Here is a 21,313-nt window from a genome sequence, read left to right as displayed (position 1 = left end):
CCACTTTATGGAGTCTCTGCAACAGAGTTAGAATCCCTGTCTGGCTTTCACCTCCTGCCCTTTTGTAGGCTCTCTGGATTCCTCCCCACTTATGTAGGTTCAGAAATACAAGCTGATTTTAATAAGCAAAGTGTAACAGAATTATAAAGGAGAATCAGGTGTCCTCAGGTCACTTGGCAAATGGTAATAGCTTAGGATCGGGCAGTTAGAATTACCCAGGCCACCATACATTTTCCAAAGCCTACACATTCCTTCTTCTTTCCATACTGTTATTCATCCTAGCTTACCCAATCTGCTTTCCTCTCTCTTCTGCCTTTTAAATCCTACCTATCCAGAAAGAACTAGTTACTACCTTGAGAAGTAAGTCTAGTGTCAGCCATCTGCTTCTCTCACTAGACAGTGAGTGTCTCACTGGATGTGAAGTATATTTTATTCATTTCTGTAATTTCAAGGCCTGGGGTGGTGACTGAAAAATAGCAAGTTCTTGTTTAATCTGTCTCTCCTTAGTCTCTTTTCCCTTTAAACTCTTATCACAGCTCTCAGCGATATTTAATCATCTATCTTGTATGTGAGTCTCTCTTTCTTGTTTATAGTTTTGGTCTTCTCTAATAAATGAGAGAATATCTTGAGGGCAAGAGCTCTATTTTATACTTTATCTTTCCCCAGAGAGCTCAGTGCAGGTTTGGTAGATTCTTAATATATGCAATGCCTTATATGCAATTATCACAGTTTAAATAAATGTAATTCTACCCCACTTTCCAGAAGATAAAATTCCAGAGCCCTTATCTCTATGCCTGAGGGCCAAAGTTACGTTTTAGAGAAGAGTTAATCCATGGTGGATGAGAAAGTTGCCTTGGGCAAACAAGGAGTTGGTGGGAAAGTTAGAAAAAGAAAAAAAGGAAAGCTTAAAATGTTTAGTTAAAAAAATTAAAGCCAATAAAGACAATATTAGGCCAAAAAGAACTGCCTTGAAAACCCTATTTTCAAATTCAGTCTCAAAAGGGCAGAGATAGGTAAAGACATAAGGGTCAAACCAATACTGACCAGCCTATCAGAAATGCATGGTTATAATCCCAAACCAGGGGGAGAAAGTTACAGTGGTTATGAAGCTTTAATAAATAATTTTATAAAAAGTCACCTCACACTTGTATCATTCCAAAGTTTCTCTAGCCTTGGGAGTGGCCCACGAGGGCAGAATCATTTCTTTGCCTTTGCTTTTCCAGGAGAGCCAGCTCTGTGCCACTGGATGACCTTTGCTGTCCTCATGAGCTGTGAAGGTATCCCTGGCCTTGACCTCTGATTAGGTGGGGGCAGGACCAACCAGGCTTTAGTCAAGGGCAAAGGACTTTTTTTTTTAAAAAAAAAGCTTTCAATTTTTATGTTGTCCAACCCCAGTTAACTGGGATGCTTTGGAAAATGGAATTTATGGCTAATTATAATTTGTTCATTGAAGATTAGTTTAAAAAAAAAAGCCTTATTTTGATAACTCCAGTTGTTGAAATGTTAATGCCTTAATTAAGTGATTGTAAAACAGTGACATAAGTCTCTTTAGAGACTAAAACTCACTTTGGGGCTTACAATTATAGCTATTAAAGTGCAGGGAAAAAGTATTTTAGAGCAGCTAGAAGTAAAAACCTAAAATGATGGAATTATAACCCATACCAAACTCTGAAATCTGTTCTACAACTAATTGTTGCGATGTGCTTTGAAATTTATTGCTTTTGTATATATGTTATTTCTCACAAAGAAAAAAAGAGAAAAAATATATATGTATTTTTCTTCTAGCCTCCAGTGTTTTGGAGCAGCTAAAAGGAATAATCTGAAATAGCAGAATGGTAACCCAAAACAAACTCTGAAATCTGTTCTGTGTCTATTTATTGAAGTGTACTTTGAAAATGATTGCTTTTTCTTTCTTTTCTTTGTATATATATTATAGTCAACAATAAAAAAAGGTTTAAAAATGCAGGAAATTGGGTGGATATATATTCACTTTAGCACCTACTATCTCTCATGGAAGTTCCTCCTTAAGACAAATCTCTGTGATAGAATTTACTGATCTTTCTCTCTCCTGAAAGAAAAATATAGAAAAACAAGTAATGAACATTATTTAATTCTGTATGCTGCTTCTGCTCCAGTGAAGGGAGAGGGAGCTTGGGCAGGGGTGAGGCTGCCAAACTTATTAAAATCATGGCCCTCTCCAATCAAAGTGGAGAGTAGAATTAAATAAGCCTTAAATAAAAATGAGAGGAACAAGAGTTCTGATCTATATGCACCTCATTTCTTTTTTTGCAAAGGATTTAGAAAAGTGGAATAACATTTATCATGCCTCTGCTATATGGCAAGTATTGTGTGCTTGACTCTCATCCCCATTCTTAATTACTCCTTCCTGACAGTACTTCTATGAGCCAGACTTCAGACAAATCAGCAGATAATTAGGAGATCCTGAATTAATATTCAAGTGTCTTGAACTATAAACAATTACTATTCAATAGAAATATGTGAGCTACAAATGCAAGTCATATATGTAATTTTAAGGGTTTTTTTTTCTTTTTTTTTGGTATGCTATTTGGCCAGGCTCATATTTCATTCTTTTTCCATGTGAGTACCCGGTTATTACAGCACCGTTTGTTGAATTTTTGTTTGTTTGTTGTTTTGTTTGTTTGGGAAGTGCATGGGTCAGGAATTGAACCAGGTCTCCCACATGGCAGGTGAGAATTCTACCACTGAACTACCCTAGCACCCCATAATTTTTAATACTCCAGTAGCCAAGTGAAGAAAAGTAAAATGACACAGGTGGAATATATTTTAATAATTTACTCAGTCCATATACCCAACTTTCATTTCAGTATGTAGTCAATGTAAATTTTAAATGCAGTAGTTTACATTAATTTTTTTTTTTTAATACTGCCTTTCAAATCCAGAGTGGCCCATCCCAATTTGGACTTGACACATTTCAAATGCTTCTCAGACCTATGTATTTGGACTGTGCTACTCTGGATCATAGCATTCTTACCTCCATCCCAAAGAATGGCTTTCTAAGTTCAGTACCTCTTCTATGTTCCTTTGGTGTTTGTAGATCCTTATTGGAAATGAGGGATCTTATTTTCCAAGCTCTTTACTAGCCACATACCTTCATATAAGAAAGGATGCTTATTGCTTAGAAGGGAGTGATTCTTTTTTAGCTACTTGGTTAACATTTTTTTCTCAGGTCTATTTTTCTACCTTTTGGAGAATGAGGAAATGAATGGATAGAAATTGGGCATATTTATATTACCCAGTAATTATGAAGGTTATTATGTGATTATCATTAGGAGAGCATTTTAGATGGTTGGAGAGAACAGCCTTTGGTTAGTCTGTTAAAAAAACAGAATATTAATAAAAGCACTGGAGAAAAACTCAGGAAAAAATGCATCCATTAAATTCTAAAACTGTAGTGAGAAAGGTAAAATAAAAGTCAAGACTCTTCTTATATTTTTAAAGTTTATTTTTCTAACTATAAATGTAATACTTGCTTGCAGAAAACACAAAAAAAGTGGATAAAAGGGAAAAAAATCACCCCAAATCCCACCTTCTTTAATGAGCTCTAAGAAATGTCAGAACCAAAATAGGAATACTTGGATATTTTGTGGGTTCACTGTGCATTAGAAGCAGGAGAAGACCTTAGTCACAGAATAATATTGTTCTCTCTTCCTTTAGGAAGCAGAACTTGCTCTATTTTGTCATTGGAGTGTGTTTGTTGTTAGCATTCTACTTTAGGGTTTGGGAATTGGAGATGGTGAATGTGGTGAGGAAGGTGTGGGGGTTAAGAAAGAGAAACGTAGGACTCTCTGAGTTAATATTTTAGCTCATTAAGCCTTGATGTTGGTGATGTTGGATGACGTGTCACTTGAATGAATGAAGAGGGCCTCCAAGGAAGAGTGGGAAAGTATATGAAGTTTGGGAAAGTGTATGAGGGTTTGGAAAGTAAATATTCAGACCTTCCATGAGTGCTGGTCCCTGACCATCAGCTTATGGGCCTGGGCATCTTTTAATCTGGGCCAGGCCCTCTTAAATGGGTCTCCTTTCTGGAGTTACTCACATCAATAGAATGAAATGATATTCAGTAAAGCAGAGCAGACCTTTATTATTTGGCCAAAGAATGAAGAAGGGTGGACTCACATCCTACAGTCACTTTCTCCAAATGGAGGTATACATGTTTCTTTGGCAGGAAGTCTGGGGATGTGCATGCAGGTGGTTGGTGCAGGTGGGCAAGAGGATTTCTAAAGAATTGGTTTTGGGCATGCACAGTCCCTGATCGTGCTAGGACATACTTCTACATACATCGCATGTTCCAAAAATGGCATCTAAATCCCACAAATTTACTATTATAATGAGCAAAGGTTAAGTAAGATCAGGGTTGGGGCCCTAATGCACACGTTCTAGGAAGGGGTCTTCCCAGTTGTGGTAAGGCAGGAACCTGAGGTTAGCATCGAGACGGTTCCTGCTATTTCACTGGCTGAGAGCTTTGTCGTTCCCCATGGAGTGAAAGGGTGATGGCTGCAGGAACTGCTGTTTTCCATAGCTTCTTGTAGGTGTTCGCAGTTATAAGTTTCTGGAAATAAGCAACAAGTCAAGCAGAAACAAGAGTTAGATGGAATGACGTTTTTTATTAGACTTCATTATGGTGACATATAGGCTCAATTCTCTCTGTGAGTGACTTTCTTTTACCACAAGACATTCCAGGTCTTTCTAGAGCTTTCCAGATGTTTGTTCCTCTTCTGGCTATTGACACCTTCAAAGTTGGAAATGCACACTCACATTCTCCAAATACCTGTATAGAAAAAGAAAATGTCAGGTACAAGTAACTCTTTCCCAGTGTGAGTTGTAGAAACAGAGTGAAGGGAGACTCAATGCTTTCCTTAGCCTGGTTCAGATCCACACCTGGCCCGGCCTGCGGAAGGCAGACCCAGGGTACCTTGGAAACCTGAAGGACCCAGTGTCTGGCACCCTTAGTGTTGCTTTTGTCCTCAGGAAGCTGTTCAACACCAGCTCAGCATTTGCAAATTAGTGACTGATCCCCATGGAGTCCATGTGAGCCCTTTGAGGAATTTATCTGCTTCCTGCTTCCTTAGAGTACTCATCCTATTACTGTCCCAAAGTTGGACCTCAAAGAGCTCACATTTGATTAATGAATGACAAAATCCAAATTAAACTCACTAGAATATTAATATTGTTTTTTCACCATGTTTACTGCTCTATTGCTTCCTAGACAAATATTAAAAGAATGAGTCCGTATACTCATTCAGCAAATAATTACCGCGTATTTCGAAGATAGCAGGCTCTGAGCTGTGTCTTGAGTTACAGAGATGACCGAGATGCAGACACGGTTTCCCGTGGTAAAGAAAGGCTTCCAGCTCAGAGAGAGGCTGTCCAAATACTGGGCAGACCCAGACAGAAGAAATCAAAATGAAACATAAAGCTTTGAGCTAAGGGAATTACCAGTGGCAAATCCATTTTACTAGATAAAATCCTGCCTTTGGTTCATAACAAGAATAATATTCTGACCTTTACTAGAAGAAAGCAAACTGTAGATTTTCTCTTTTTTTGGCACTTGTCACAAAGGAAAAGCAATCTGTGATTGCAGCTGATATAATGTCCCCTAGGAGATGATTTATGTCTCCTGAATTCCCCCTTCCCTGAATCATGTTTTGAGGCTTGCAATAACCTGGGAGGGGTGGAGACAAGATATGTTCAGCACGTTTACACTACTTAGAATACTTATAAGTAGATAATTTGAGTTCTTATAATACTTATAATATTCTTATAACACTTATTATTCTTATAATAAGTATTCTTATAATACTTAGTGAAACTATGTATTTTGTAGCATTTCCTACTTTACAAAAACATCTTTATAAAGTAAGTACACTATTTTGTAAATATAGTGAGGTTGAATTTCACCATAAAAAATGATGCAAAAATATTGTAGCTAGATTATCTTGCAGAAACCCATGGTCCACCCCACATGGAAACCCCGGTATAGAAAACTTTAAAATTCTGAATAATGAGCTTTAAAGAAAATATTTTGTTTTTTAAAATGGGGGGAGGGGTGCATGGCAACTTTGTATTTTCTGCATGATCTTTCTGTAAACTTATAGCTCCTCTAATAAAAAATTAAAAGAACATTCAGGTTTTAAAATGAAGAGAAATGAGTTGACAAGAACATGAACAAAATTCTTAGGGGCAAAAAAAAAAAGTTGGAATGCAGCTAGCAGAGGGTTAGCCAAGAAGATGATGGCTTTCCTGGAGCCCTGAGCTCCCGGTTTTAGCAGCCCTGGGCTGGGGGACGGAGGACAGAGCTCTTGGTCCTTGGAAGGTGGAGAACTGGAAGGAGACACCTGCGGAAAGCTGCAGTGCCGAAAAGTGGCATTCTCAGTGAAGGAGTGAACCAGAAACAAAGCAAACCACCCACCAACAAAGAAAATTACAACCCACAGAGGACATTTGTCAGGAAATTTGCCTGTTTTGGCCTAGGCTGTGGGTGGAGGAGGGCCAAACATGCTAGGAGAAAAATAGAACATTTTAAAATGTGTATGAAAATAAATACAAAATGTATAGTAAATTGGCAGGCAACAAGTGATATGTGTAAGAAATTAGAGGATTAAAAAGAAGGAAAGAACTATAAATATGATCATACATGTTTAAAATATGGTCTTCTCTTGCCTTCTTTAAAAATTAAATTTCATTAGGGTGGAATAACTCAGTGGTAGTTTGTTCAAAGCCAGGCCTCTCAAGGGCTCTTTGATACACTTCTTTGGTTAGCACACTCAAAGATTTTTTACTGTTGACTTTGAGCTTGATCATTGCTATCTCACCGAGTTAATAGTATTGATCGGGATGTTCATTCTCTGAGGAACTCTGGGGGTGCAGGAAGATCTTAGATCTACGTATGCACTGGAGGTAGGTTGGAAAAATGGAATATCAAGCAGTTATATGTGGTGCAGTTATAAGTGGATCTTAGTGGTGCAGCAGCAGTTAAGTTAACTGGCTCAGGTTTCTTATAAATATACAAGCTGAGCCTTCAGTGCTGGTGCAGGGAATGTTAATAATCAAGCAATCCAAGAGATATCAGAGTTTTCTGCTTCTTTTAAAAGTACATATGAACTGAGGTTTCCAAATGTGAAGCCTATTTTCTTCCCCTCTGAGTATGGCCAGAGTAGCATCGATATGTAAGCTGCAACTCATTATCTACTTATTGATTGTTTAATATTTTGTTTGCATTCCCACTGCCCCCAGCTATCTCCTCCACAGGTGATCTTCATTGTGAGAAATGCTTCAGCATATTTCTAGCAAAGAATAAGAAAGGGAGACCGAGAGGGTCAGGTTAGAGCTCTCATCAGTGGAATTGCTTGTGCTTATGAGTGATGGCAATGAATTAAATGAATAATTTAAAATAAAATAAAATTGGATTAGTTGTTTTACAAATTATCTTGTCTTTCTGGTTGTTGATGAGGGAGGGAGCTTAAAACATTCTCTCACTTTTAATTGATTTAATTCTAACATCATGTTGGGAAATTTCATGTGTCCAAAATGATCCATCATTTCTTTCTTCCTTCTTTGATAAATTCTGAATGGAATTAGGACAGTGTCAGGGAGGAACATGAAGCCCTTGGGGGCTTAATTGCTTTTGATTTTTTTTTTTTCAGATGCTTTTACTTTCTGCCCACACCGTGGAGGGTATGGGAGTACTGCTTTTGGCATCAGCTAGTTACCAACCCTTGAAACTCATGCTGCTCCATTGTTTGCCTTTAGAGACATCTGTTTTCACTTGAACAATGGCCAGTTTTGAGAAATGGATAGTCTATTATCTAAGTGTAAAAATATTTTTGGTTCACCATAAAGGAGATAAGAATTTTTTTTTTTTTTTATGAAAATGAGCTTCTTGTTTGAGGCTACCTAATCTCAGCCAAAAGAGATGGATACCTCTATCCCTTCAGTCATTGTTGCTCAGAGAAACGAACACTAGTGTTGACATTCAGCTCTGTAGGGGGAGGTCCAGCTGCAAGAATGTGGTTACCAGCAAACTGCTCACATAATTATGCCATGGGCAGTGGAAAGTTGTGTTTGCTCATTTCAGAGAACAATAGAACTGGAAGGACCCTTAGAGGTGGTGTCATCCAGTGGTTTAAAACTGTGCTATGTGGATTTTCCCTTCTCTTTGGGCATCCTCCGCACTCCAATGATCACAGCAGCCTGTGGGGGGGCGGGGGTGGAATTCTCTTCCTCGATTCCCGTGTAACCTTTGTTCGAAGGGAAGGATTCATGGTTAAAATAAATTTTGAAAGTAGGAATCTAGTTCAGTTTCCTCCACACAGAGGAGTTGAGAACGCTTGTCCAAGGTCATGTGCTTAGAAATGACTCAATGCAGAAATGAATCAGGCAACATCTCAGAGGGGTATGGAGTGAGCATTTCTCAGCAGTGGGCCTGGATAGAAGCTGGGAGGTGTTGCCAGTTTAACGACGTTCTCCCTCTTCTTTATCCCAGTGTTGTCTCTCTCTCCAAACCCAACGATATGTCCAGGATATCTTCCCTGAGTGGCACTTGTCTAAACTGTACAGTCGAAGCAAGACCATTTCTCCAGAAAGCCAATAAAAAAGTCACATACTATAGTACAAAATAAGCCAAGAACAAAAGAACAAATACTGTATGGTCTCTTGTAGAAAATACTTATAAGAAAATTGGGGCCTAGATTGAAAGTTCTTATAGAAGTCACATTTAGTCTGGAGCTGTAAATGTTATTTCTATATTTTGAGATGTTGTGCTATGTATGTATAACCTGGTATCTCCCTGGAACTTTGGCTACCTGTGTGACACCTAACACTCAGAGATAAGAGTTCTGCAGCTCTGAAAGTCAGCATTGCTACATACAACCATTAAAGAAACTTTTGAAAAAGAAATCAAGCTTCGATTACAGTTAGGAACAAAGCTGATTGGCCCAGGACTAAGGTAAATTATAATACGGGGTAAGGAGGACATTGTCGGTATTTTAGAACTTTACATACAGTAGGTATGAGACCAAAGGAAGACAGGTTTATTTTATCCAAAACCAAAATTTTCTGTAGCACATAATCTGACCCGGCTTTGTCAGGATAGATCATTTAAACAACCCAAACACATGGAGCCCAGAACGGGAATGAGGGCTTGTAATTCTGAAAAGCTTAATGTAATACCCAAATACAGTCCAGAGTATGTTGGGCAGATAATTAAAAAGTATTGACAAAGTCCCTTAGGGGCAGGAGAAAAATATGGGACTATTCAGCTTTACCATTGAGGAAACCCCTGATACTGTCTTAAACACTAGGGGTCCCAAGTCAATAGGCCAAGCCCTTGATCTTGAGGCTTGCTCTTGTAAAGCTTATTTCTATAGTGGAGAAGCAAAGCTAACCTATAGTTATGCCTAAGAGTTACTTCCAGGAAACCTCTTTTGTTGCTCAGATTTGACCCCTCCCTCTTTAAGCCCAACTCTGCAAGGAAAATCATTACCCTCCCCTCTACATGAGATATGACATCTAGCAGTGACAGTCTCCCTGGCAACATGGGACATGACTCCCAAGGATGAGCCTGGCCCTGGTACCATGGGATCAACAGCACCCTTCTGGCCAAAAAGGGGGAAAGAAATGTAACAAAATAAGGTATCAGTGGCTAAGAGAGTTAAAACAGAGTCAAGAAACTATTCTGGAGGTTACTCTTATGCAAGCTTCAGCTAGATATTGCCAATTATCAGTTTGCTGAACCCCAATAAAAATCATTCCTGTTAACCCTAAAAAACACATAGGGTGCTATCTGAGATTCTATAAAAGTTTCATGCAATGAGATTACTTTCCAGAAACTGACAACCTCTAGATGGGCTCCTAGGCTAGATAAGTCCTGAAACCTAGAGGGGCCAGCCTCTCCAAGAACATCATATTATTGACACCCCTTTCCAACATGAAAAAGTTAGAATGGGCATAGCCTAAATACCCCTAAAGATTGGGAGAAGGATCAGAAGAGAAGAAGGAGTTATAACAGAGAAAATGGGATCTAACAAATGAGTATGAATGCTGAATCATTATATTGATATTTCCTTTAGTCTCTAGTGTCTGAGAGCAACTAGACGGAAACACCTAAAATCGTGGAACTGTAGCCTACACGAAACTCTGAAATCTGTTTTGTAACTACTTCAATGTACTTTGAAATTTATTGATTTTATATATATATATTATATTTCATAATAAAAATGTTTAAAAAAGAAAAAGTCACATATTATCTGATCAGATTCCCTCCAAGACAAATTTCCTTCAAGCTTTGCTTACAATTGATAAAGGTCTGGAGAGCTGAGAGTCAATTTGTTTTCGGTCCAGCTTCTCCCTAGATGATCCTGTTAAGCCAATCTTTTCCACTCATCATATTGCCATTTCCAGACAGGTAAAGCCCTAGAACCCACCCACATCTCCATACAACCAACCTAAATGAGATACAGACAGGCTCAGCTCAAATTCTTGTTTTGCAACTTACTAGCTATAAGACCTTCAACAAATTACTTAACCTTTCTTGGTCTCACATTTTTTTTCTCATTTTAAAATGGTAATAATAACACAATTCATATAATTATTCAGAGGATTATATAATAAATGACCAAACCCAGGATAAGTACTTAGCACAGACCTGGCTCTCCATAAGACATCCCTTCAGAGGTAGCTGTTAGTGTTTGTGAATTTTCGCTGACTTCTTTCAGGAACCTCACTCATGGAGGTTGGGAGGTGGGCATAGGGGTGCAGGGCCTCACTGGTCTGAAAGCTTCAGTGTATGGCTTGGAGAAGATCAACTCGAGACCATCTTGGGGAAAGCTGGACATGAACCCAAGCTGTGGGTCCAATTAGAGGCCACTTTCCAGTTACTGGTCAATCTTGTCAGGATGGGCAGAAATCCTCTTTCTCCACAGGAAATCTGGGTATGAGTCAGACAAAAGTCCAGATGAGGGAAGAGGTAAGTTGGGAAGAGCCTTGAATAATTTCCTAAGCAAAAGACGTAGCTGTACTGCCCATGCTGGAAGTGATTAGCACACTGAAAAGAACCCTTTAAAATGCAGGAAACTTTGTAATTTCTAGAGTCTTCTGCTCCTGGTGTTCATTTTTCATATCCATCCAGGGTCCTCTGGAGACACAAAACCAATAGAATATTAGCATCCATCTCTTCTCTATCTGTATCTTTATCTATCTATCTGTCTGTCTATCTATATCTATGTATCTATCTACCTATCTATCTATCTTTACCTATAGATAAAAGGTAAAGAAGGAACTGAGTATAAAATTGTGAGGGCTGGCAAGTCTGAATTCCATAGGGTGGGCTGCAGGCTGGAATTCCAGTAAGAGTTGAGGCTGACGTCTTGACCCAGAAATTCTTCTCATATCTCGTACTCTCAATTTCTATTGAGACTCCAACTGATCAGATGAGGCCCACCCACACTGTAAAGGGTTATCCCCTTTTCTTAATTTGACTGATTGTAGATGCTAACCCCATCGACAAAAACCCTCCACAGTAACAGTTAGGCCCATAGTTAACCAAATAGTGGACACCATAACCTAGCCAAGTTGACACATGAAATTAACCATCACTCCTTCCATTTCCTGTCACTACTCCACCTTTTCCATGCAGGTTTGTAAAGCTGCGATTCATGCCTAACCACAGACAAACCAAAGTCTGAGAGATCAGCAGTAATTAAAGGCTCTAACATGGAATCAAGGCTCTCTGCTACTTTAAGGAATCTCTGAATAAGGGAGAGCTTTCTGAAGAGCTTCCCAGTGCATTTTGTGAAAAACAAAAAACAGAATAATCTGTATTTCCATAGATCTCTAGAACCTCTGCCCTGATAGTACAGAAGGTTTGCTAGACATCTCAGGAGACACTGGACAGCTCTCTATACTTCCTTAGCCTCAAGTTGAGGAAAGTCAGTGCTTTTGTGAGGACTGGAAATTGTCCTTCTTTAAACTGCCCATTTGGCTGGATTTTTCCCCTGATAAGAGCACTTCTCAGAATCAGTTGGGAAAATACCCTAATTGAAACAAGTCATCACATGGATAAAAAATAGAAAACACTTTGCAGTTATTCCTTACTTGTGGTTCATAAATTGATTCCAATTCGTCTTCATTTCTTCCTTCATGCATGTACTGACAACTTAATGGGTGCCCTGTTTGCCTGGCACAGTGTTAGGCACTGGGTACGAAGCTGAAGGAGATGTCTTCCTAGCCTTTGTGATACTTGATACCTAATTTCAGAGCTCCTCAAGTAACAGGAAGTCACAGTGTAGGAAAATCTACAATTGAGACACTCCTAGATGTGTGCTAGTCCAGAAGAGGGGTCTCTAAACAGAATGTAGGGACAGGAGTCAGGGGAGTTCTCAAAATCATGGGCACCTCACCTGCCCATGAAGAACTAGCTGGCTTTGGAGATAAATGGATAGGTAGGGCTAGCTTTTAATACTTTGTAAACTTGCTTAACAGAACCATTTTTCTTCTATCAAATCTGGATCACTTCATCAGGACTCAGTAAGGTCAGTTCAAATAAATATAATACTCTTTCTCAGCTCAGTCCCCTCACTGGTTCAAATTCTACTCTTTCTGCAAAGCTTCTGATGCTTTGCATAATGGAGCTAATATCTCTCTCCTTGAAAATTATTTGAAACCTGATACTGATATTTTCACACATTCTTATTGTATCACCCACACTTAGATTGACTATTGTGTAAGGGTAAGGATCCTGTGGCATAATTCTTCCTCTCTATTCATGAGAGGGTAGAGTAGGGCTGTCCATAAAATCTATTCCATAAATTTGATGCTGTAGTGGGATCAAATAGACTTGGCTGAATTAGACTGTTGTTTACCATGTGGTTTTGGGAAAATTACCTAATCTCTCTCTTTTTTCCTTTATTGAGGCAAAATTCACATAACATAAAATTCATCATTTTAATCTTTTAAAAAATTACAACTCAATGGCTTCCAGTGAATTTACAATGTTTTGCAACCATTGCCATTATCTAATTGCAGAGCATTTTCATCCCCAATAAGAAGCTGTGTAGCGGCTAGCAGTCACTCCCCATTCCCCCTCTCCCTAGCCCCTGGCAAGCATGAATCTGCTTTCTGTCTCTATGGATATGCTTAATTTGGATATTTAATATAAATGGAATCAGATAATATATAAATCACACAACTCATATAATTTGTGTCTGACATCTTTCACTTAGCATGATGTTTTCAAGTAAGGTTCATCCAAGTTGTAGTATGTAATGGTACTTTGTTCCTTTTCATGTCAGAATAGCATTCCATTGTATGGATATACCACATTGTGTTTACCCATCCATCAGTTAATGGATACTTGAGTTGTTCCCACTACCTAATCTCTTTGAACCTCAGTTTATTCATCTATAAAATGATGATAGTTTTAGGACTTAAAGAATTGTAGGCTCAAATAAATAAGGTTTTGGACATGAATGATTACCGCAGGGCTAGTTTTTAGTAACATGCTTAATGTAGGTTTGTTGGAAATTTTTAAATAAGTATATATCTTTACCAGATTCCAATTCTAAGTTCCACATTTTCTCTTATGTGAACATTTACTGAGTAACTTACCTGAATACTTTCTGGAAAAATGAAAACATGATGGGCTTTAAAAATATCTTTTTATTTTCCTTCTAAATTCTCTTTTTCAACATTGGGTAGAGGATGTGAAGAATAAACAAGAATAAGTGAGAAAGAAAAGACTGAAGGAATCAGTGAGATGTTACTTCTATTCTACCAGCTTCTCCCACTAGTGGGTGCCAGCCGCCTGCCAGCTCCAAGCCTTAGATGCCTGAAGGTCTGAGAGGAGAGAGGAACCCCAAGACCCACAGCTGTGATCTTGGGATTCTGCTTTAACACAGAGGCTGGACATGGCATGGTCTCTCCCAACTGAAACAAGCCCAAGGCTTTGTGGAGGGACCAGCACTGAGGACAGCAAGGCCAAGCCTGCAGGATCCAAGTAGGAAGAGGGAGCACAGTTCCAAAGGGTGCTGTGAAGGGATTGGCTGAAGAAGCTCCTGTACTGGTATCCTAAGTACATAAACTCAATAGTGAGCACCAGGCCTCCTTGCAGCTTAGAGAAGACCCATCCTCACATGATGCGAAGAGGGAGGCATTGAAAGAAAGAGATCATGCCTAACCTGTGCTACGGGGTTCCTTGACTCAACCCAGTCTGTTCACGCTCCCTCCAGATTAAGACAATTCCATATGGGCCAAAGTCCTTTGCTCAAGTGTGCCTCTCTGTCCAGTTTACACAGAGAAATTTGAAGGCAGAGTATAGTTTAGAAACTTTCCCCTCATCTTCAAAAAAGGCATGAAAGGATGATAACTGGGAGATAGGTAGAGGTGCAGAGGGTTGGAAACCACTGATACATTAAAAAAAAAAAAACTATTGATACAAATCTCTGGAGTTTCTTCAGGAATTCATACTTATCCATGAAAAGAAAGTGAAGAAGGCAAATGGAAAATTGTTCTACCACCGATGAAGGGTTAACTGTCCACTTCATTTAGAAATCTCATAGGACTTCCCTCAAAATGCTTACACAATCCCAGATTATTTTTTTTAAGTGTTATATTGAAGTACAACTTTGTTGTTCTCAAGTTATAATATGGAATTTAAATTTTTTAGACCTACAACTATGTCTCTTTTGTAAATATTATTTGATGAGTTCAAACTTCATATAGACAGCAAAACTGAGAGACTAAGAAGCATTATGTAAGCAAATCAGTGTAACTAACTCTGCATCCTAAAGGATACTGTGTATGTGCATGAATGTGTATATGTGTGTGGTGTGTGTGTGTGAGTGTGTCAGAGTGGTGTATATGAGTGTATCTGTGTGGTGTGTGTGTGAGTGTGTAATATGATTTTAGTTGTTCCAAGTCACTGTCTGAGAGTGGGCATAAAGAAGGGGAGTCCGAAGAGGAAGGGAGCCTTTGGCATGCTGTAAAGTGGCACAGCCTTGCTCTGGATTGCTACAAAAGATGGGAAATTACAGGGATGTAGATTTCAGCTCCATACAAGAGTGAACTTCCTAACAGAACAAGGTTCCCTTTGAGTTGTTGAGTATCCCCACCATCAGAAATATTCAGACTGAGGTTGGGCACCTGTTTTAGTTTTCCTTGGCTGCTCAAACAAATATCATGCAATGGGTTGGCTTAAACAACAGGAGTTTATTAGCTTAGTTTTGAGGCTAGGAGAAGTCCAAATCAAGACATCGTCAAGGTGATGCTTCTTCCCAACGATTTAAATTCTGGGGCAGGCTGGCTGCTGGTGATGCTTGGTCCTTGGCACCCTTACCACAGCACAGTGCACATAGTGGCCTCTCCTGAGCTCTTTCTTCTCTACCAGTTTCCATTGATTCTCGGCTTCTTGCTTCCTGTGGCTTTTTCTCTGTCTGAATTTCTTTCTGCTGATTCCAATAACAGGATTCGGACCCATCCTGACTGAATTGGGCCACACCATTACTGAAATAACCTCATCAAAAGGTCCTACTTAAAATGGGTTCACACCCTCAGGCATGGATTAAGTTTAAGAACATATTTTTCTGGGGTTTATAGCCCCAAACCACCACAGCAACCATCGCCAGAGTGTAAGAAGGGGTTTGTGGTTTGCCACTCTGCTCTCATGCTCTATCCCTGCCAGGGAGCCAGAGTGCAGTTGAACGGGAAGTAGGACTTGTGTGGATATTTTCCTGATAGAAATCTTTGTAAATTGAGATTCCGCCTCTCCATCAGCCCAGGCTTCTTTCCTTACTCTCTTGCTGTGTAAATTCATCACTCATCAACTCCCTAAGCCTTCGGAGCCACTAGAACTTTTAGATTTGGGCACGACGTGTGTTAAGTATTTGTTTCCTGATATGTGAAGTATTTATTCCATTTGGGCTTCACATAATCTCTTTCAAGTCTCAAGGAGTCTCTAGTTAAACTGAGAGTGTTATGGGATTTTGAGAATGATTCTGTGTACCTCTTTTCCTGTTTTCTTCATTGTTCTGTAGCCTTTGGTCTCTCCTAAGCTTTGCCTTTCAAACCATGATCCTCATGGATTCTGTCTTCTTCATACAGAAACTTGTCACCTTTACAAATTTATTGTTCTTTTATAGATCATTCCACCTCTTTTTATCCTTCTACAAGTGTGATGCCTTGATCTTTGTGCTGCTTTCCCTACTTGCATCTACCTCGGTTTTGCATGTTCTCTCTCTGGGAGACAGGGTGGTATAGATGAAGATGCATGATCTTGGTGCATAGAATATCCTGGACCTTCCACTGACTGGGTGGACTGTGTAACTTTGGGAAAGTTTTTTTTTTTTTTTTTTTTTTTAAGTGGGCAGGCACCGGGAATCAAACCCGGGTCCTCTGACATGGTAGGCAAGCATTCTTGCCTGCTGAGCCACCGTGGCCCAGCCAGACTTTGGGAAAGTTTTTTAAACAGCCATGTTCAGCATCAATTTCCACATCTGTAAAATGGAAATAGTCTGTACCTCAAATATTTATGAGGGTAAAAAAAAACCTGTATTTAAAAGTCTGGCACACTGGCTTGCACAATAATAGGCACCAAGGAATTTAGAGGCAGAGTAGAAGGAGAAGAAAAAGAAAATTCTCATTCTTGATTATAGCACTTTTTAATAGTGGGGGGCCTACTTTAATGAAATAGATAATAATTATTTCACAGATCTACTTTATGAACCTCCCTGAAAGACTCAAATTTCAATTGTCTTGGTGGTATTCATTTACATTGATCTCTTCCTTCATTTTAGTTGTGTCTGTAAGAGCATTGAACATCAATTACATTTATGGCATTGCATCTTTACAAGCCTTTATAAGCCTAAGTGGGTAATATGTGAGAGATATATAGAAATAACCCACTGTTTTCTGTTTAATTTTTAGATAGTCTTGACACCTCCATGAAGCAAGAACTACAGCGAGAGAAGTGGGAGAGGAACTACTTGCCAATCAGAAGCCTCTCTCGGCGTTCCATCAGCAAAGAGAGATGGGTGGAGACTCTGGTGGTGGCTGACACAAAGATGATTGAGTATCATGGAAGTGAGAATGTGGAATCCTATATTCTCACCATCATGAACATGGTATGCCAGGCATTGGGTGGGTACTCTGGTGTCCTCAATCAGTGTCATTAGAAGGGCTCCCCAACTAAAAATGATGACAATAATAATACGAGATTTTTTTTTGTCCTTTTAATCTTATCCCCTAAGTGAATAGGAATGGAAAATTAAGGATAAAATAGTCTTTCCCTTAAAATGTCTATCCTGTGAAACTTTATAATTTATCATTTTTATATTTCCACTAAGTATTTACCAAGTGGCTTCATCCTTTTAGTATGACTTGGTCCCACCTAAATTATGTTAGTGCACAAATGGGTAAATCAAGGCGAACAACTAGAACATGATTTCCTCGAGGTATTTAGGGCCAGAATTGGAATTGATAACCACTGATTTCACGCTTCTGCTTTCATTACTAATGCTCCCTGCCTTCCCAAAGAGAGTAGTAGCCCTACTGGGGAGCGGAAAGATGCTTTCCTGAGATCCCCTGAATTCTTGAGTAGCAGATGTGGCACAGCAATTCCAAGTGTTCCTGAAAGAAGATATCTGTCTAAAGCACAAGCACAGGCAGATGAATAATTTCATCTCATCAAAGGTCTTCTTTCAAAGCCTGTCTGTATTCTTCATCTAATGAATTAAACTATGGAAACCACAAAATCCCTCCTCCTTCCTCTACAGCCTAGAGCAGTTCTTTGCAAACTTTAAAGGATACTAATGCCTTTGATGCGACCCTTAGGGTCTTTTTTTTAAAATTAGATAGTGGCCTGGGCATCTGGATTTTTAAAAGCTTCCTGGGTGATTCTCATGGGCAGCCCATGTTAAGAATTACTGCCTGGACTGAGAAGACTCTCGAAGTGTCCAAACCTGGCTGGCTCTAAGTGTCAAGCAAGCTTTCCCTTTTTATTGTAGCTACCATCCCAGGCATAACCAGACTCTTGAGGCTGTGTATTTTCAAACGTTTCTCAGATGATTCTGATGTACTTGCCTTTGGTTACCCAGAGGACTGAATGCCTCCTTTATTTCTGAGGAGGTCCTAGAAAAAAAGGAGATCTTCCTTTTTTCCCTTTATCCCTGTTTCTGACCCCAGAGAAAAATGATTGGCTGGAAGGGTGGGATGCCTCCTTTCCAGCAGGATAAATCTGTCTTATTGCACCAGCCACAAGGAAGACTTCAAAGAGGGCTCATATCCAAAAAACACAAATCCAGATGATGATCTCCACACCCCCACAATAGGGGGCCTGGAAGATACTTGTCCTTAACATTCCACCCAGAGCCCCTCATCCTGGGGAGAATAAGTGGGGGAAAAAACTGCAGATACCTGATTTAATTCTTAGTTCTCCTTTCTCCACATTAAAAAGAGGGAGGGAAAGTTAATTCAAACACATCAGATATTAAATTAAGGCACATTTAAGCTTAAAGAGCACTATTACTGGCTTTCTTGACATTATGATACAAACAAATAGGTAAGACTGTTCTAAGATATTTCAAATGCCCTTGAGTTCGGAGGTGGCCAGCAGAGTCACAGGACTCCAGCTCTGTCTATGAAACAAAGAGCTTTAGGAACAAATGTAATTTGGGGGAAGCTATAAAGAAGCTCTTAATTTCCTCCAATGAATCAGAAAAATTACTCTTGAGTTGATGGCACGCCTCATGCAAATTACCAGACACTATGCAAGAAGAATGTCACTCAAATGTCAAAGTTCACTCCCAAATCAAATATCAACTTAAGCAGACTTTTTTCCTCCTTCCTTCCTTCCTTCCTTCTGGTTAAGAAGAGCTAGATTTAGTTTCCTCAGGCCTGAGGTCATTTCATTCTACAGATGCCTCATTATTTTTCTATTAGGAAGAATTCATAATTGCAGATAAATTGGAGGCTGGCAAATGATACAAATCACGAAGAGAATGAAATACTTAGAATGTTTCTATAAGACCTTTTTAAACTCCTTTTGCTAGGGTTATCGTGTTCAGGTAACTGATAATCAAAGAGGAGACGCTCTGGGCCAGGGAAGAGAAAGTAAAAGAGAAGAAAAGCACCTATCCTTCAAGTGTATGGGCAATCCATGACACCAGAAAGGTTGTACTTTAGCAGAACAAATTAATCACAAGTTAACTTTAAATATCATAATGTATGTCAGGCCACGGCTTACCTCAGGATTCTTTATGCTCCACCCAAAATTCCTAACTTATTAGTCAATCTTTATTTATTTTGTCCCCTCTCTGGAATTTATCTATTATATATTCATCTGGTACAAATGGTTTTTCTTTCTGACTCAAGGTCACTGGATTGTTCCATAACCCCAGCATTGGAAATGCAATTCACATCATTGTGGTTCGGCTCATTCTTCTTGAAGAAGAAGAGGTAAGAAGAGTTTCATTTTCATTCTTCTGCCTGTATTTTCACACTCCCTACCTCCTTTTTTCAAAAGAGCTCCTCATGAACAAGAAAAAGAGTGACAGAAGCTTTGGAAGCCCATTAAGGAGGAAAATAATATTTCTATGTTATCTTCCTAGGGGCTCAGTGTAGTCGGAAATGGAGATCATTTCCAAGAAGCTCATAGTTGGAATCACCTGAGACTCATTACATCCAGTAAAACACAAATCAGACAGCAATCAGTAAGAGTGCCTCATAGTGGAAATAAACTATGTTATGTATGGTTGGGTAGCTTACATAAAAGCTAGGAAGGAGATAGAAATCTTGAGCCTTTTATATTGTTTATTTACCTCTTGATTAATAAAACAAGCCTCTCAGGTCTATCTGCCTTACCCTTGGTGATTTCATCTATTCTTGGTAATTTATATATCATCTATATTCTGAGACTTCCAATAGAGACCTCAAGGCTGGACCTCCTACTCATGTGGAATTGATAACTTGACATCTCAACCTGGCTAAGTTTTAGTCCACTCAGTCTTGGAAATCTAACATGTTCAAAATGGAGTTCTTGATACAGCCAAAATCATCTGAATTCTGCCTTTCCCTAATCACCAACCCACTATTCTTACCCATCTCAGCAAATAGTGCTACCATGCACCATTGCATATGCCTAGCAGTTGTTCTTGATTTCTCCTTTTCTTACCATCTGTATCCAACAGTAAGGCCTAAAGGGCCCTACCTCAAAATATATCCAAAACCGTTGACTGTTCTCCATCTCTACAGTTGTCACATTACTTTAAGCTTTATCATATCTCACCTGAGCCACCGCAGTAAACTCCCAGCTGGTCTTCCTATTTCCAGCCCTACCCCTGTTATAGTTTCCTGTGCTTCTCCAGCAAATACTGTGAAATGGGTTGGGCCTAAAAAATGGGAATTTATTTGCTTATGGTGAGAGTCCAGGAAAATGTCCAAATCAGGCATCATCAAGGTGATGCTTTCTTCCTGAAGACCAGCAGCTGGTGATACTTGACTCCTCTGCCATATAACAAGGCACTTGGCAATATCTGCTGGTCTTTCCCATGCCTTCTGGGTTTTGTTGCTTTCAGCTTCTTGCTACCTTTCTTTCCTTGTCTTGCTCCCATTTATAAAGGATTCCAGTAATAGAATTAAGACCCATGCTGTATGAGGTGGGTCAGGCCTAACTGAAGTAGCCTCATCAAAAAATCCTACTTACAATGGGTTCACACCCACAGGAATTGATTAAGTTTAAGAACATGTTTTCCTGGAGCACATACAGCTTCAAACTACCATACCCTTTATTCTCCATACAATGCATAACATCCATAATATTTTAAAATTCAAATTAAATTAGTCCACTGCACAAAATATTTTAATGTTTTTTCCCTTACTTTTGGAACAAAACCAAAATTTCTTACTGTAGAAACTTTCATGATTTTACCTCCTTCCACCTTTCCTGTCTTTTTATATGTTGCTCTCCCTCTTATTTACTGTCCTCTCATTCATAGAACCAAGGCTCTTTGAGGCCTCGCAGCCTGTGTGTGCGTCATTCTCAGTGTCTGAAACACCACACCCCTGGCTCTCCTTATGACTGACATTTCTCATCCTTTAGGTCTCTATTGCTAGACTCTATCAATCTTCTCTAAGCTGGCCCCACTTATTGTTCCCCATTGCAGAATGCAAATTGTTAACACTCTCACAATTTATTATTATTCCTTGTATTTATTTTCTCTTTCCTTATTTTTCTCTGCCACTACTAGAATGTGAATTCCTTGAGGGCAGGAGCCATGTTTCTCTA

The 21,313-nt window shown here is 39.2% G+C and overlaps 1 protein-coding gene across 2 annotated transcripts in view; it reads left to right on the top strand.

The window, feature by feature from the left end:
* The window catches only part of ADAMTS12 (ADAM metallopeptidase with thrombospondin type 1 motif 12), a 415,156-nt gene that overhangs the window by 215,092 nt on the left and 178,751 nt on the right, over positions 1–21,313 (top strand). For both annotated transcript variants that reach the window (XM_077116928.1, XM_077116929.1), the window contains 2 exons: positions 16,957–17,153; positions 19,402–19,485. In XM_077116928.1, the coding sequence (XP_076973043.1) occupies positions 16,957–17,153; positions 19,402–19,485 (281 nt within the window). The remainder of the gene's footprint in view (positions 1–16,956; positions 17,154–19,401; positions 19,486–21,313) is intronic.

This window comes from Tamandua tetradactyla, chromosome 9 (genome assembly GCF_023851605.1).
Source record: "Tamandua tetradactyla isolate mTamTet1 chromosome 9, mTamTet1.pri, whole genome shotgun sequence".
Classification (NCBI taxonomy): domain Eukaryota; kingdom Metazoa; phylum Chordata; class Mammalia; order Pilosa; family Myrmecophagidae; genus Tamandua; species Tamandua tetradactyla.
The sequence above is the reverse complement of the archived record's forward strand: the minus strand, read 5'-3'. Positions and strand labels throughout refer to the sequence as shown.